This window comes from Phodopus roborovskii, unplaced genomic scaffold (assembly GCF_943737965.1).
Source record: "Phodopus roborovskii unplaced genomic scaffold, PHOROB, whole genome shotgun sequence".
Classification (NCBI taxonomy): Eukaryota; Metazoa; Chordata; class Mammalia; order Rodentia; family Cricetidae; genus Phodopus; species Phodopus roborovskii.
In genome coordinates, this window is record NW_026126540.1 from 22,381,769 (window position 1) to 22,395,740 (window position 13,972).

At 45.2% G+C, this 13,972-nt stretch overlaps 2 protein-coding genes across 29 annotated transcripts in view; one reads left to right on the plus strand and one right to left on the minus strand.

Moving 5' to 3' along the window:
* The window catches only part of Syt11 (synaptotagmin 11), an 84,412-nt gene that overhangs the window by 30,706 nt on the left and 39,734 nt on the right, over positions 1-13,972 (minus strand).
* The window catches only part of LOC127232582 (GON-4-like protein), a 117,379-nt gene continuing 105,643 nt past the window's right edge, over positions 2,237-13,972 (plus strand). For 6 of the 28 annotated variants that reach the window (XM_051198685.1, XM_051198695.1, XM_051198696.1 and 3 more), the window contains exons 1-2: positions 2,288-2,453; positions 3,880-4,410. In XM_051198685.1, coding sequence (XP_051054642.1) covers positions 3,906-4,410 — 505 coding nt within the window. In that variant the 5' untranslated portion in view covers positions 2,288-2,453; positions 3,880-3,905. Of the gene's footprint in view, positions 2,454-2,639; positions 2,791-3,879; positions 4,411-9,353; positions 9,482-10,113; positions 10,213-11,309; positions 11,430-11,822; positions 11,994-13,972 lie in introns of those variants that run through there. The other 22 variants (XM_051198698.1, XM_051198699.1, XM_051198710.1 and 19 more) reach the window with 17 other exon arrangements.

Genomic DNA, 13,972 nt, shown 5'->3' on the forward strand with positions numbered 1-13,972 from the left:
AGTCTACCCTCGGTGACAGGCTGGCCTTGCCACCCCTGCAGCCCAAAGCTGAGACCCAGGCGCTATCCACTGTCTGCCTTCTAGTCACTCACCACCTCAGGCTCTATTCTAGCAGAGCTGGCATTTAGAGGCTCCCATCTGGACTTCACTCTCCGCCCATTCCTCAGCTACCTGGCTTTGCGCCGCACTGATGGCCTGGAAATGAGTTTGTCAGACTCTACTTACCAAAGCTGGGGCGTATATTTGTGATCTCGGCCATGTTGTAATCAGAAGCTGTTGATAGCAACACTCTAGCAGAGGTCAGACAACTTTGGGAATCTCGGTCGGTACCGAGGCCGCGGCTGTAGACCTCCAGATCAGGGGAGGGGAAGGTGCCTGGCAGACTGCCCCTGCGACAGTCGGCCCCTGGTTGCTAGCTGCGCTTTCCTCTTAGATGCTCCTGAGATGCTGTGAGCTAAGGATGCAGGTGCAGTCAGACTGGTCCTGATGCGAGATAGGCTCCGCCTCTTTCCGAAGGGCCCTCGGCAGAAGACTCCGCCTCTGCCCGAAACGAAATGTTCCGGAAGCTGTTCGAGAGGAGATTCCTCCCACCGCCGAGTTTTCCCGAGGATGAGGCTCCGCCCACTCACAGGCTGTGGGCGCTGGGGCTAGAATTTCAAAGCCCAGTGAGAAGTGGAGGTGTTTTGCTTCTTCAGTGTCATATTCCTGTGACTGTGGCGCTCGAGTGGGTGAGGCAGGAGAGTCAAGGACAGCCTTGGCTACATTTCCAAACACAGAAGGGCAGGAAGACAATTGCTTTAGCGTCTTCTGCAGCTGTGACTCTAGAGTTGCCTGGGTTTATACACGTGGAAGAGGAACATACTGGGTTCCAGAAGCTGTGAAAAACAAAATTCTATTGTTCCACTACTGATTGCTATTGTTAAATGCATTCCTGAAACATTAAAGGCAATTATGTAAACTTAAACTTCAGAGACCGGTTAAAGATCAAACCTGGGCAGAAGCAGGTCGACACTGAGTTTCAGGCCAGTCTGGGGCTTATAGCGAGCTGTACCCTGTCTCAAAGAAGCACACCACCACCAAAAGATCTAACATTGGGCGGTGTGATTTCAATCCCAGCACCGGGCAAAAACAAAACCAAAACCAAATCAAAACCAAACCAAAGAAAACCAATAAAACAAACAAAGCAAAATACGAAAACCACAAAAATCCCCCCAAGCTTGGTGCACTTTACTGAGCACTGGGTCAATGCTGAGAAACTGGGATTGGAATACCTGACTCTTATTCATGACTGGGTACTTTTGTGAGCTCATCTACCCAGCAGGCCAGAGTCTGCCAACTGAAAAAATGTGATAAAAACATCCAATGGTCCACAGGATTTTTCGTGGAGACCAAATCACCTAGAGACAATGTGAGAACATTTTGCACAGTGAAAGTATTATGTAGATATGAACGATTGCCCTACCTTGAGCTCAAGACTACCTTTGCTTTTTGTATCGAAGAGCATCTTTCTGAATTTTAGGGATTCTCCTCTTCTTCCTTTGTTCCAGGTATTTTGTGGGTAGGGTGATCATATGTCAACTTAAAGTATGGATTCCCACCCCAGGTTTGAGTTGGATGTTTAGCTATACTTAGAGAAAGCTAGGAAGTGCCTTTCCTTCATTTTTTTTTTCCTTCCTTCCCCTCCCCCCTCTTCTTTTAAAATTTGGAGACAGGGTTTATCTGTGTATCCCTGGCAGTCCTCCAACTTTCCCTGTAGACCAGGCTGGCCTCGAACTCTGGAGTTGTGCTTGCATGTTCCTCCTGAGTGCTGGGATTAAAGGCGTGGGCCACTACACAGGGCAGGGAAGTGCATTTCGTGTATTTATTTATAGACAAGACAGAGACAGCGGGATTTGTGCTGAGAATAGCTTCGAACGCTTGATCTTTCTGTCCCCACGCCCGAAGTGCTGCCATTACAGGCGTGCCCCACCAAACTGGGTTTATTTAGCTTTGGGATTTGAACTCAAAGAGTTTCCAGCATTCGAGGTAAGCACTTTACCAAATTACAGCTTTTGTTACCTACCTGCTTGCCTGCCTGCCTGCCTGCGTGCCCCTGTGCCTGCCTGCCTAGTTATCAGCACCTGCTTACCAGCCTTGTAGCTGTCAGACACAGTTAACTTTTCCCCTTAACTGACGTCTTAGCCCTGTGGCTTCAGGAAGCCCAAAAGGAAGATGGCGTCTTCCTCTTCGCGCATGCTCCTTGACGTCCAGTGTACGCGCCTCGGGGGCGCGCACGTCAGACAGTGCCGTTGCCGTACTTCCGCTGGTGCAGAAGCGGGGTTTCCGCGGGATCAGGCCGGCGTCCGAGGGTACTTGGTAGTGTTGTGTGGGGCGGGAAGAGGCACGTTAGACGTGGGGCTCCGGGGCGGAGGCTGCCCAGGATGAGGGGCGTCCGCTCCGAGGCTGGGTGCGCGGTGCGTGAAGGGGATTGGGTAGCCGGGCTGTGAGTGGTGGTGCGGACTTGGGCCGGTGTCGAGCGCAGCTAGGACTCCCTCTGAAAGGTTTTCCGGACGCCGACACCCCCACCCCCAAGGGGTGCAGTACGGCTGGATTGGCGTTCATTCACGTCGTTGATGAACCTACTGGTCTCCAAGGAGCCGACTCTCGAGCTACTGTTGTTTGAAGCCCTTGGAGCGATCCCCGCACAGTTCTGACAGCACAGCGCCTGGCTGCTGCCCTCTCCCCGCGCTCTTTCTCCTCCCCCCTCCCTGAACCTCATGAAGTCATCTGTGAACTAAAGGAATCGCCTAGGTGATTCCCGCTCCTCCTCTTGGTCATTTACCAGCCTCCCTGGCAGGATCAACTTATCTTCTCTGGGCTGTTAATGGTGAGGGCCTCCCTTACTGCCCCTGAGAACGTGAATTGTGGAGGCTTAAGGTTGGCTTTATAGATCTACTTCTGATCTGAGTCGGAGCGAACACTATTTTTAAGCCTGCCAGGAGTAAGTTTCCTCTAGTACTGTCGAGTGGTCTTCAGACTTGAAGGTTGGCAGTGACTTATTCTGTTCTTGGACCTCCTTCTTATCACAGATTAGATAGCAAGTTAGAAGCCACCGTCCAGGACCGATGTAAACGCTCCTTGCTGGGTCCCAGTGCGGCACAGCGGTGTGCAAGTCCTTCATTCGGTCACCTGTCAGGGAATGGTCAGTGAGTGTCTACGATACCCACATAGTGTTGGACCCTGGAGACACCTGTTAAGGGTTCCTTTTTCTCAACTGAGTACATATCCTTGCCTTTGAGGATGAAGAACAAGATGTTACAAAAGTGACAACGTGACATTGTAAGATTTACTTTTTACTTTTTGGATGACATGTCTGTCTGTGGGCATTTGACTGAGTGCAAGTGGTCAGGTCCAGGCTGGCGTAGAACTTACTTTGTAGACCAGGTTGGCTTTGAAGTCACAGAGATACAACGGCATGTCTTCCTAGGCTGGAAAGAGAGGCCTGTACCATCCCAGCAAGCCTGAGGTACAGTAGTTTCAGAGATTAAGGTAACTCTTAGTGGAGGTAGCATATTGAATTTGAATTGAGCTAGTTTCTCATCCTCTCCTAAAATCCTAGGCATTTGGTGTCAAATACTATGTTCATGAGTGAGCTTGAGGATCATGAGATGAAAACTCATCAAATGGTATTACTGTTATTCCCTCCCACCCCACCTCAGGGTTTCTCTGTAGCTCTGAAGCCTGTCCTCAAGTCACAGATCTGCCTGCCTCCTCCTTGTGAGTGCTGGCATTAATGGAGTGCACCACCACCACCACCACCGGCCCCACCATCGGCACCAGCACCCAGCTATTCCTGTTACTACTACTGAGGTGATAAGCACTTGTCTTGTACCCTTTCAGGATGGACCAGAAGTGGGACTTGTACGATGTTGCCCTGTAAAAAGAGAAGAGCTGCAGTGACGGAGTCTGCGCACCAGCAGGATGACCAGGAGGGAGATGACTTAGACTTAGAGCCAGCTGTGAAGCCGGAATCCGTGCAGCTGAAAGACTTGGGGTCAGAGCCGCTGTCCTGGGGTCAGCATCGTGAGAGTACAGTGTGTCCTGAGGTGGACTCCTCTCATGATATCGCAGATCAGCTCAGCTTGGAGGGTCCGTCTCTACGTCCTCAGGTGCTCACCCAGCATGGAAACTTACCAGTTTTGGAGGCTGTCGATGTAGCCATCTCTCAGGAAAGTGACCTTCCTTCCTCCGAGTCTTCTCATTCCCTGGCTATACAAGTCGATAAAGAGAGACACCAGGCCGCGGCCTCAAGGAAAGGGAAGGAAATTGTCTTCCCGCCTTTGCTGGTTACCAGAGAAGACCTAGGGGATCATCCTGTTGTAGAGGAACCTCCTTCAGGAGAGCTGGATGAAGAAGCCAAGGCAGAAGGAGGTAAGGGGGAAAGGTCTCGGTTGCTCTTTCCTCTCCTGTGTAGGTTGAGCATCTCTGAATTGAAGCTCTGCACTCTAAAATGCTGTACACTTAACTTTTGGAGTACTACCATGATGCTCTAAGTGAACAATCCCACACCTGACCTGAGGTGAGGGGCTGTGTCTGAATGCAGGCCTTCAAACCTTGCATGAGATTGTCTTCAGATGACAAAAGGGCTATCTATGAGAAGCAAATGAGTTGCCTGTTTAAGTGTGGGTCCCATCTCAAGATATCTAATGAATGTACATCTTTCTATTGGTCCCAAGCTTTTCAGATAAGTAAGGGACAGGTAGGTAACCTGTGCCACTTTGTTTCTTTTTCTCTTTGTGAGACAGGTTCTCTCTACATAGCTCTGGCTGTCCTGGAACTCACTACAGAGCAGGCTGGTCCTGAACTAACATAGATCCACCTGCCTCAGGTGTGGGCTGCCACTCCTGGTTTGTCTTTGCTCTATGTGGTGCCTTTACAGAGAAGGCAAATTTCTCTGGGGTGGACTTGCTCCTGGAACTGTTCTTTTCATTAAATACGGTGAATCTTATGAGTGGGTCCAGATTTTCCTTTTCTCTCCATCTCTCTCCATTCTCTTCTATTACCCTTCCCCCAATTAAAACATTGGTGTGTATGTGTTTTTGGATGCATGTGTGTGTATGTATGTGTGTGAGGCTCCAAGGAGAGTGTCAGAGCCTTTGGAACTAATATTGTATTAGGGATGGTTTTGAGCCCCCATGTGGGTGCCACCTATCAAACCTGGGTTCTCTTGAAGAGCTACTATTGCTCTTAATTTCTGAGTCATGTCTGTATCTTTTCCCTCACCTTTTCCCTTTGAAGCTTTATTCTGCTTATCTGGAGAGAGGAACTATGAATGCTCTGTTGATTCTTTATAAAGCTGGCTATGTGGATGAGGGTAGCAGCTTAACGGAAGACTATTGTTTGGACATTGAGACAGGCTTTCCAGAGGTGAAGTATTCTTTGGACTAAAGACTCTGAAGGCTTCAGTTTGACAGAGTTGTGCTATATACCCCTTGGCTAGGAACAGTTTATGTAGAGATGTAGAGACAGAGGAGGATGGCGACATGGTATCTCAGAAGAATTAGGAAAAGGTCATTCAAGTGGCAGATCAGGTTTCATTTGTAAAGAGCATTAATTTCTATACTTAGGTATTGTAAATTTTCTAGTAGGTAACTCTATTAATAGGTAAACAAAGCTAACCTGTCTCTTACTTTGTTTGCAGTGTCAGAGATTGATCTAAGGGGCTTGCACATACTAGGCATGCCGTTTGCATCACAGCCCTGGCCTCCTGTTGATTTTTCTCTCTCTTTTTAAAAAAGTTGCTTTTGGAGGTCTTCCACTGAAGCTCAGGGTGGTCTGGAATTTGTTTCTCAGGCCTGTTGGGCCTTCAGCAAATGGCTCCTGTCTCTGACTTCTGAGGGCTAAAGTTATGGTCATTACACTCCCAGGATATTTATAAAGCAAAGGACATTTGGAATTTTTTTTTAAATTTTTTTTTTTAAGATTTATTTATTTTTATCACATATAGTGTTCTGCCTGCAGGCCAGAAGTGGGCACCAAATGTCATTACAGATGGTTGTGAACCACCATGTGGTTGCTGGGAATTGAACTCAGGACCTTTAGAAGAGCAACCAGTGCTCTTAACCTTTGAGCCACCTCAGCAGCCTCTGATTGTAAGCTGGGCATTTGTGGTGTTTGCCTGTAATCCAGGCACTCAGGAGACTGATATAGGAAGATTGCTGTAAGTTAGAGGTCAGTCAGGAGTACATTGCAAGACTCAAGACAAGGGAAAGTGTGGGTGAGGTGACCCATGCCTGGAAGCTCTCCACATGGGGGTGGAGTTCTTTGGTTATATAGTGACTTTGAGGTTAGTCTGGGTTACATGAGACCTGGCTTTGGAGAAAAAAAATACAGAGCTTGGCATGCATGGTGTGGCAGTCCTTTATTCCTAGCACTCAGGCGGCAGAGTTAAGATCCCTGTGAGTCTGAGGCCAGCCTGGTGTACATAGTACCTTCCACCATTGCCTGACTGATAATAGTTTTCAATGATCTCTTTTCTCTTCACTTCTCTTCTTTTTTCTCTATCATTTAAAATTTTTTTGCTACATTTTTATTTATGAGGTCATTAGGCTTTGCAACAAATGCCTTCATTTACTGATCCATCTTGCTCTTTCCTCCCTTCCCTCTTCCCCTCTTGTTTGAAAAATAGTATTTGTGGGGTGTGTGTGTGTGTGTGTGTGTGTGTGTGTGTGTGTATGTGTGTGTGTGTGTACACTCAGGTTGTCAGGCTTGGCTGAAAGTGAGTTTACTTACTGTTTATTAAAAACAGATACAGTCTCATTCGGCATTTCAGGGTAGGAAGTATGTCAACTTGCTCTGCTTTTGATAGTCTTTTTTCTCCTTTCACCATCTCTGTTTGTATTTTGAGAATGATTACATGGAACTTGGGCTGGACTGGTGCTTAGTTTGTAACTGAGGATAATATTTATGATTCCCTGCTTCTACCTCCTGTGTTGATCTTATAGATGTGTGATGGGAGATGTCATTCTGTATATATGTTTCTCATACTGGGTAATAATAAAGCACTGTTGGCCAATAGGAAAGGAAGATAGGAGGGACTAGGAGACAAGGAGAAAATAGGAAGTAGAGAGAAGAGCCAAGATGGAGAGTCGGGAGAAAGCAGTATGCCGGCCGGCTCCCCGGTAAGAGAAATACATAGATCAACAGAAATGGGTTAATACTTAAGACAGAGCTAGCCGATAAACTAGTACCTGGCCAACAAAATTGTATCTAATACAGAGTCTCAGTGTGTTAATTGGGGCTGGCGTGGCGGCAGGACAAGACCAGGCGGCGGGAGGAAAAAAACCGTACTCGTTACAGATGTGTGTCACCATCCCTTGCTTTATGTGGTTCTGGCAAACTAAGCCAATGCTTCCTGCATTCTAGGGAAACTCTACCATCTGAGCCATACCCACAGCTCAGTCTAGCTCTTCTTGCATGATGCTTGACTGTTGATGTCTCTCAAGATGTTTCTATTTCAGTTAATTTACTTAAGTTGATTGACACAAAATTATTCATAATAGTCTTTTCTTTTCCCAGTGTTAGGATTGAACCCAGAACATCAAGCATTCAAGCATTCTGGCAGGAGCTCTATTCCCTAGCTGCACCTCGGGCTGTCTTTGATACCTTTTTAAATATCTGTGAAACCTGTATTGAAGACTATTCTTTCATTCCCGATTCTGATTATTTGCCTTCTTTCTCCTTTAAGTGTTAATAGAAGGTCGGATTTCTGTGTCCCTCTGCCTCCAAAGTGCTGAGATTAAAACTGCTGAAACTTGGGCTGGAGAGATGGCTCAGCTGTTAACGGCTAGGCTCACAGCTAAAAATATGAGTTTGTTTTTCAGCATCCATAACTATCTCTCCAGCCATAAGAATCAAACAAAACAAAAACCAACCAACAAAAAAAACTGCTGAAACTTTCACACTTTTCTTTCTTTTCTTCTTCCTTCCTTTGTTCTGTTCTGTTCTGTTCTGTTCTGTTCTGTTCTGTTCTGTTCTGTTCTGTTCTGTTCTGTATGTGTGTGAGACTGGGTTTCTTTGTGTGGCCCTAGTTATCCTGTAACTCATGATGTAGACTAGGCTGGCTTTGATCTCAGAGATCCACCTGTCTGTCCCCCTAGCACTGCCATTGAAGGTGTTCGCTACCACACCCAGCTGAGTGTTATGTATTATGACCAGATCTGTAGTACAATTACCACCTCCATAGTAAACCACCATAGTCACATGATGGTGTGTGGTTTTCAAATAAGACAACAGGCATGTTGGTTTCCTTTCACTGTTGGTTTGGGTTCCTAGAGAAGTTCCTAGAGTTCCTAGAGTTTCTAGAGAAGGAGTTCTGGAAGAGTCTGGTGACTTTCTTCTTGGTTCATTTGCATAAAGACAAGAGAATGAAGAAAGTGATAAAAGGAAAAAACCTGAAACAAAAAGGGTATTCCTCTCTTTGTTAGGGTTTCTATTGCTGTAAAGAGACAGCATGACCATAGCACTCTTATAAAGGAAAACATTTGATGGATGACTTATATTTTCAGAGGTTTAGTGTTGTTTTTAACTAAGTCTCTATCATTCTGTATTACCAATAAAGACTTGGGAGCCAGATTCTTGGGTGAAAACCTGCAAGCTCAGAGAGGCAGAGAAAGCAGCCAGCTGCTTCCTGCTCCTCCATTTTCCCAGAAAGAGCTTTCTTTTATGCCATCTCAAATATAACTCCTTTGACCAGATGTTCTTCCCTTCTACTTCCTATGCAGCTCTTTTTCCTCCTGACTTCCTCTTACTTTTTGTGGTTATTTTCCTTTTCTTTCCTTCCTTCCTTCCTTCCTTCCTTCCTTCCTTCCTTCCTTCCTTCTTTCCTTCCTTTATTTTGTTTTCCCAAGACAGGGTTTCTCTGTATTGCCTTGTTGTCTGTCCTGGAACTTGCTCTGTAGATAAGGCTGGCCTTGAAATCACAGAGATCCACCTGCCTCTGCCTCCCGAGTGCTGGGACTAAAGGCGTGCGCAACCAACGCCCGGCTTGTGGTTATTTTCTATGAACTGGTTGGTTGATTTGACTTTTGACCTAAGGTTGATTTTGTTTAACTGTTTTTACAGTGTTAAAGCAGAAAGCTCTTGGATTAAAGGTGTATTCTAGGGGTGAGGCAAACTACCAATAGAAGCAGGTTTTCCTAGGAAATAATGCAATCTTGGGGTTCACAATGTGGTATCTTGAGCGTATATGAGACCTCAAAGCCCACCTCCACAGTGACACACTTCCTCTAACAAGACCACACCTTCTTGAGCAAGGCTGCACCTCCTAATACTGACACTCCCTTTGTGGGGCATTTTCCTTCAATCCACCACAGGTACCAAGAGGAAACGAGATGGAAAGGGTCAAGAACAAGGGACAATGGCCCATGACCTAAAACTGGATGACGTGCTGCATTGTACCTTGGAGGATGGTGCTAAGGAGCACAGTCTGACAGCAGTCAATGTACAGAACATCCTGCACGTGAGTGTGTGTGACTTGTGCTTTCCTTCCCTTCCTTGCCCTGCTCCCTCCTCTCCCTTCTCCCTCCTTCTTCTTCTTCCCTCCTTCTCTCTCCCATCTGTCCTTTGCTTCAACCAGAACCTAGAACCTTATGAATGGTGAGCATGTATCTGTCTCTGAGCTTTCTATTCTCCAGCCCTGTTCCATTTCTTTAAAAAAAAAAAAAAATGTGTGTGTGTGTGTATGTGTGTGTGTGTGTGTGTATGTGTGTATGTATGATGTATGCAGTTTTCTGTCTGCATGTATCCCTGCAGGCCAGGAGAGGGCACCAGATCTCATTATAGATGGTTGAGAGCCATCATGTGGGTGCTGGGAATTGAACTCAGGACCTCTGGAAGAGCAGCCAGGGCTCTCAACAACTGAGCCGCTCCCCCCCCCCCCATTCCACTTCTTTCTCTTTGTTATTTATTTATTTACTTATTTTGTGTGTTGAGGGGTGGGAGCACCTGCCATAGCATGTATTGGTTCTTTCCTTCTACCATACTGGTCCTGAGATTGAACTTGGTCATTGGGCTTGTGCCTCTATCTGCTGAGCAATCTTCCTCCTACCCCGGTGTTTTGTATTTCCATTAAAGCAGCCTCCACAGTTTGTGGATATTCACCTAGAAGAAGATGACTCCTCAGATGAAGAGTACCGGCCAGATGAAGAAGAGGAAGATGAGACTGCTGAAGAGGTTAGTGAGTGTTCATTGTTAATGAAGGAAAGAACTGGGCTTGGTAAGGATGGTCTTATTTGGTGACTCGGTATTGTCACCCATTCTATAGAGATGGTTCTCTTTTCTACTAATGTCTTTGCTGTGAGTTGTTTCTCTCCTCTTCAAACTCCCTAAATAATTAGGCTTATGTTTTGTGGAACACATATAATACAAAGATACAGCATAATTTTAGCACTTGTGAAATGGAGTTAGGAGGGTCAGGAGTTCAGGCTTATCCATAGTATGTTCTAGACTCTGTATTAGACACCAACAGAGTGTAACCTCCCCGCCTTGATGCCTTGGTAGTTATTTACTGTTTTTTTCACTTAAACATGCATGTCTACATACTGTGGTATACTTTGTCTTGTTTTTGAGCTGTATCATTATTTTCCTATTTTGTTTTAGTTTTTGAGAAAAGATCTCAGTGTGTGGCCCTGCTTGACCTGGAATTCCCTGGGTAGATCAGGCTAGCCTCAGACTCAAAGAGATCCTCCTGCCTCTGCTACCTGAATGCTGGGGATGAAGCTATTTGCCTTCACGTTTGGTTAATAACACTTTTTTCAGAAGAGGTCTTCTTTTTCTCCTTCTGTTGTTTTTGTTTTTGTTTTTTGTTAATCCCTCTGATAGTTTATAATGAAGATGAGGCTATAGAAATGATCCCTGCCATCTTTCCCTCCTTAGGCTATTAAGTCATTGAAAATTCATTGTCTTTCTAAAATGTGTGTTATGATTATATTCTTTCTATGGCATAATTATTATGTAAACTATATATTGATGTGTGTATATATACGCATACATCTGTGTGTGGGGTGTGTTGTTTGTGTGTGTGTGCCACCATTTGCGTGTATAGATCAGAGGACACCCTGGTAAGATTTGATCCTTACCTTCCACCATGAGGATCTTGGGAATGAAAGTCAGGTTGTCAGGCTTGGTCACATACACCTAGTCAAGTGCTGTGCTGTCCTGGCAACCCAAATCCCAAATGACTGCTATTTTGTGACTTATTCTGTTGTGACATTTCGTGCTCCGGACTGAGGTTGGGGCACACACGTGAGCGTGCACTGGGTTTGTTTTAGAGCTTATTGGAAAGTGATGTTGAAAGCACTGCTTCGTCTCCACGCGGAGTGAAGAGATCCAGACTGCGAGCGTCTTCTGAAGTGGCTGAGACAGATGAGGAGAGTGGCATGTTGTCAGAGGTAACCCAGCGTCAGACAAGGGAGACTTTAGACATTTATATGCGCAGTGGCTTCTTTTATAAATGGTGGATTTGCCAATGTTAATGGTGGGTTGTCACCTTTTCAAAGTTCTTGGACTGGAGAGAATGAAGAGCTAAAGTCATGGTCAGAGAAGTTTCCTGAGTTCCGTTAAGGGTCAAATGTGTGCAACCCATGTTTTAAGTACTGTCTTTAAAGCCAAGTAGTGTTCTGTTTGTCTCGCTGAAGTAGGATGAGACCTAGTTAGATCCGTGTGTTGAAATGGCCATTTACCTGTCTCCATCTAGAAAAGAGGAAAACGGCCACATTGACTGCATGCGAAGACCGACTTTCCCTCTCTTGCTTTCTTCCTAACACAGTGTCCTTTTTAACCAGGTTGAGAAAGTCACCACACCTGCTGTTAGGCACATCAGTGCTGAGGTAGTGCCCATGGGGCCCCCACCTCCTCCAAAGCCAAAGCAGACCAGGGATAGCGCTTTCATGGAGAAGTTAAATGCAGTAGATGAGGAGCTGGCTTCTAGTCCTGTCTGCATGGGTTCTTTCCAGGTAAGCACCATGACTCTGAATTGCTGAGATGTTCTGAGTGATGGGTATTTAATTTCTCATTCTCAGATATGGTGATGGAGCTGACAGAACAATTACATTTAAATTTTCCTGTATTTGTTGTGGTATCTTTTGTCTTTGATTCTCTTGCTTAGTTTGTGCTGTTTTTCTCAAGTAAAAAAGGCAGTGTTTCTGTTTCTATTTTTCATTATTATAGCTATTTTGTTAGTTATTAGTTTAATGATGATGATTAATATTAGTTATACTTATAATTAAATTTGTCTTTTGGTGACAGTGTCTCTCCATGTAGTGTTGCCTATAGTGGAACTATCTCTGTCGACCAGCCTGGCCTCAAACTGAGAGATCCTCCTGTCTCTGCCTCCTGAATGTTGAGATTATAGGCGTTCATCACCCAGCCTGGTGTCTTTTTTTTTTGTGTGTGTGTTTTAGAGACCTTGAAGGCCTGGAACTTGATATGTAGGCCTGGCTGGCCATACACATGAGTCTGTCCTCATGCCTTAGCTTCCTAGAATGCTGGAATTATGGGTATGCACCAGCATGCCTGATGGAGAATGGCACTTTCTGAGAAAGGAATAAATTGTGGGACAGTATGTAAAACTGGGAAGATAAGATGGCTATAGTGGCACATGCCTTTAGTCTCAGCTCTAAAACCAAAATTAAAAAAAGGTAATGTGAAGGAAACCTAAAATATTTCAAAATATTTGGAAGGTACTTTTTGATAAGTGACTTTCCACTATAATAAATTTTAAAAAAATCTTAGAATTCTGATGTTGGACAGATGGTTCAGTGATTAGAAACAGTGATTCCAGGGGTGGTAGTAGTGGTGGTGGTGATGGGTAGTGGTGCACAGCTTTAAACCTAGCACTCAGGAGGCAGAGGCAGGAGGACCTCTGAGTTCCAGGCCATCCTGGTCTACAGAGTGAATTCCAGGACAGCCAAGAGTACACAGGGATACCCTGTCTTGAGAAAAAAAACAAGACAACAACAAATACTGGGAACCTCAGGTTCAATGCTCAGCAGTCCTGCAGCCACAACTGCCTCAAACTCCCCACACCTTCTTTTGGCCTTTGTTGGCAATGCTTGTAAATGGTAAATGTCACACCTGTAAAATTACCCATGCATGTAAAAATAAAAGTCTCTAAACTGAGGACTCACAAAAGGGTTCAGCAAGTAAAAATACTTGGCAGCCAAACCTGATTATTGATTACATTTCCCAGAATCTACCGGGTGGAAGGTGACTCCCATAAGTTTTGTGACTGTCATATGCTCATCAGTACATGAACAAATGTTCACAATACATAAATGCTTTATAAATTTCCTTGCTGGGCATGCTGGCACATGCTTTAGTCCCACAACTAGGGGACTTAATGATGAATTCCAGTCAAGCAAGGCTATGTGGTAAGACTCTGTCTCAAAACACTAAAAAAACAAAAATAATCCCCCCAGAAAACCTCACCCCTGAAGTTGCAATACCTGTCATCCACTTAGAAGGTGGAGGATAGGAAACAATGTAAGACCAGCCTGAGTTCGTGAGACTTACACACAAAACTGAGGATAGAACACAGAAAATGGTGATTGACACCCATATAGTCTGCCATGTTAGGGGAATGTACTAGGGAATGCCCAAAATGGAAATTCTGTTGAGACAGGCTAGTGGCAGGTGGATCTCTTTGGGTTAAGGGCCAGCCAAGTATGGATAGAGATTTCTAGACCAATTATGGCAAAATATTATGACTTTGTCTAAAATAATAATGTTAGCATGATCGTGTTTGATACATTTTAATGCTGCAGGGATGATTCAACATATACAAATCAATAAATATAAGCTGTGCAGTGGTGTCTCATCCCTTTAATCCCAGCACTGGGGAGGCAGGGGAGACAGATCTCTGTGAGTTCAAGGCCAGCCTTTTCTACCAAGTAAGTTCCAGGATAGCCTGGGGTGTTACACACCAGGGTTACAC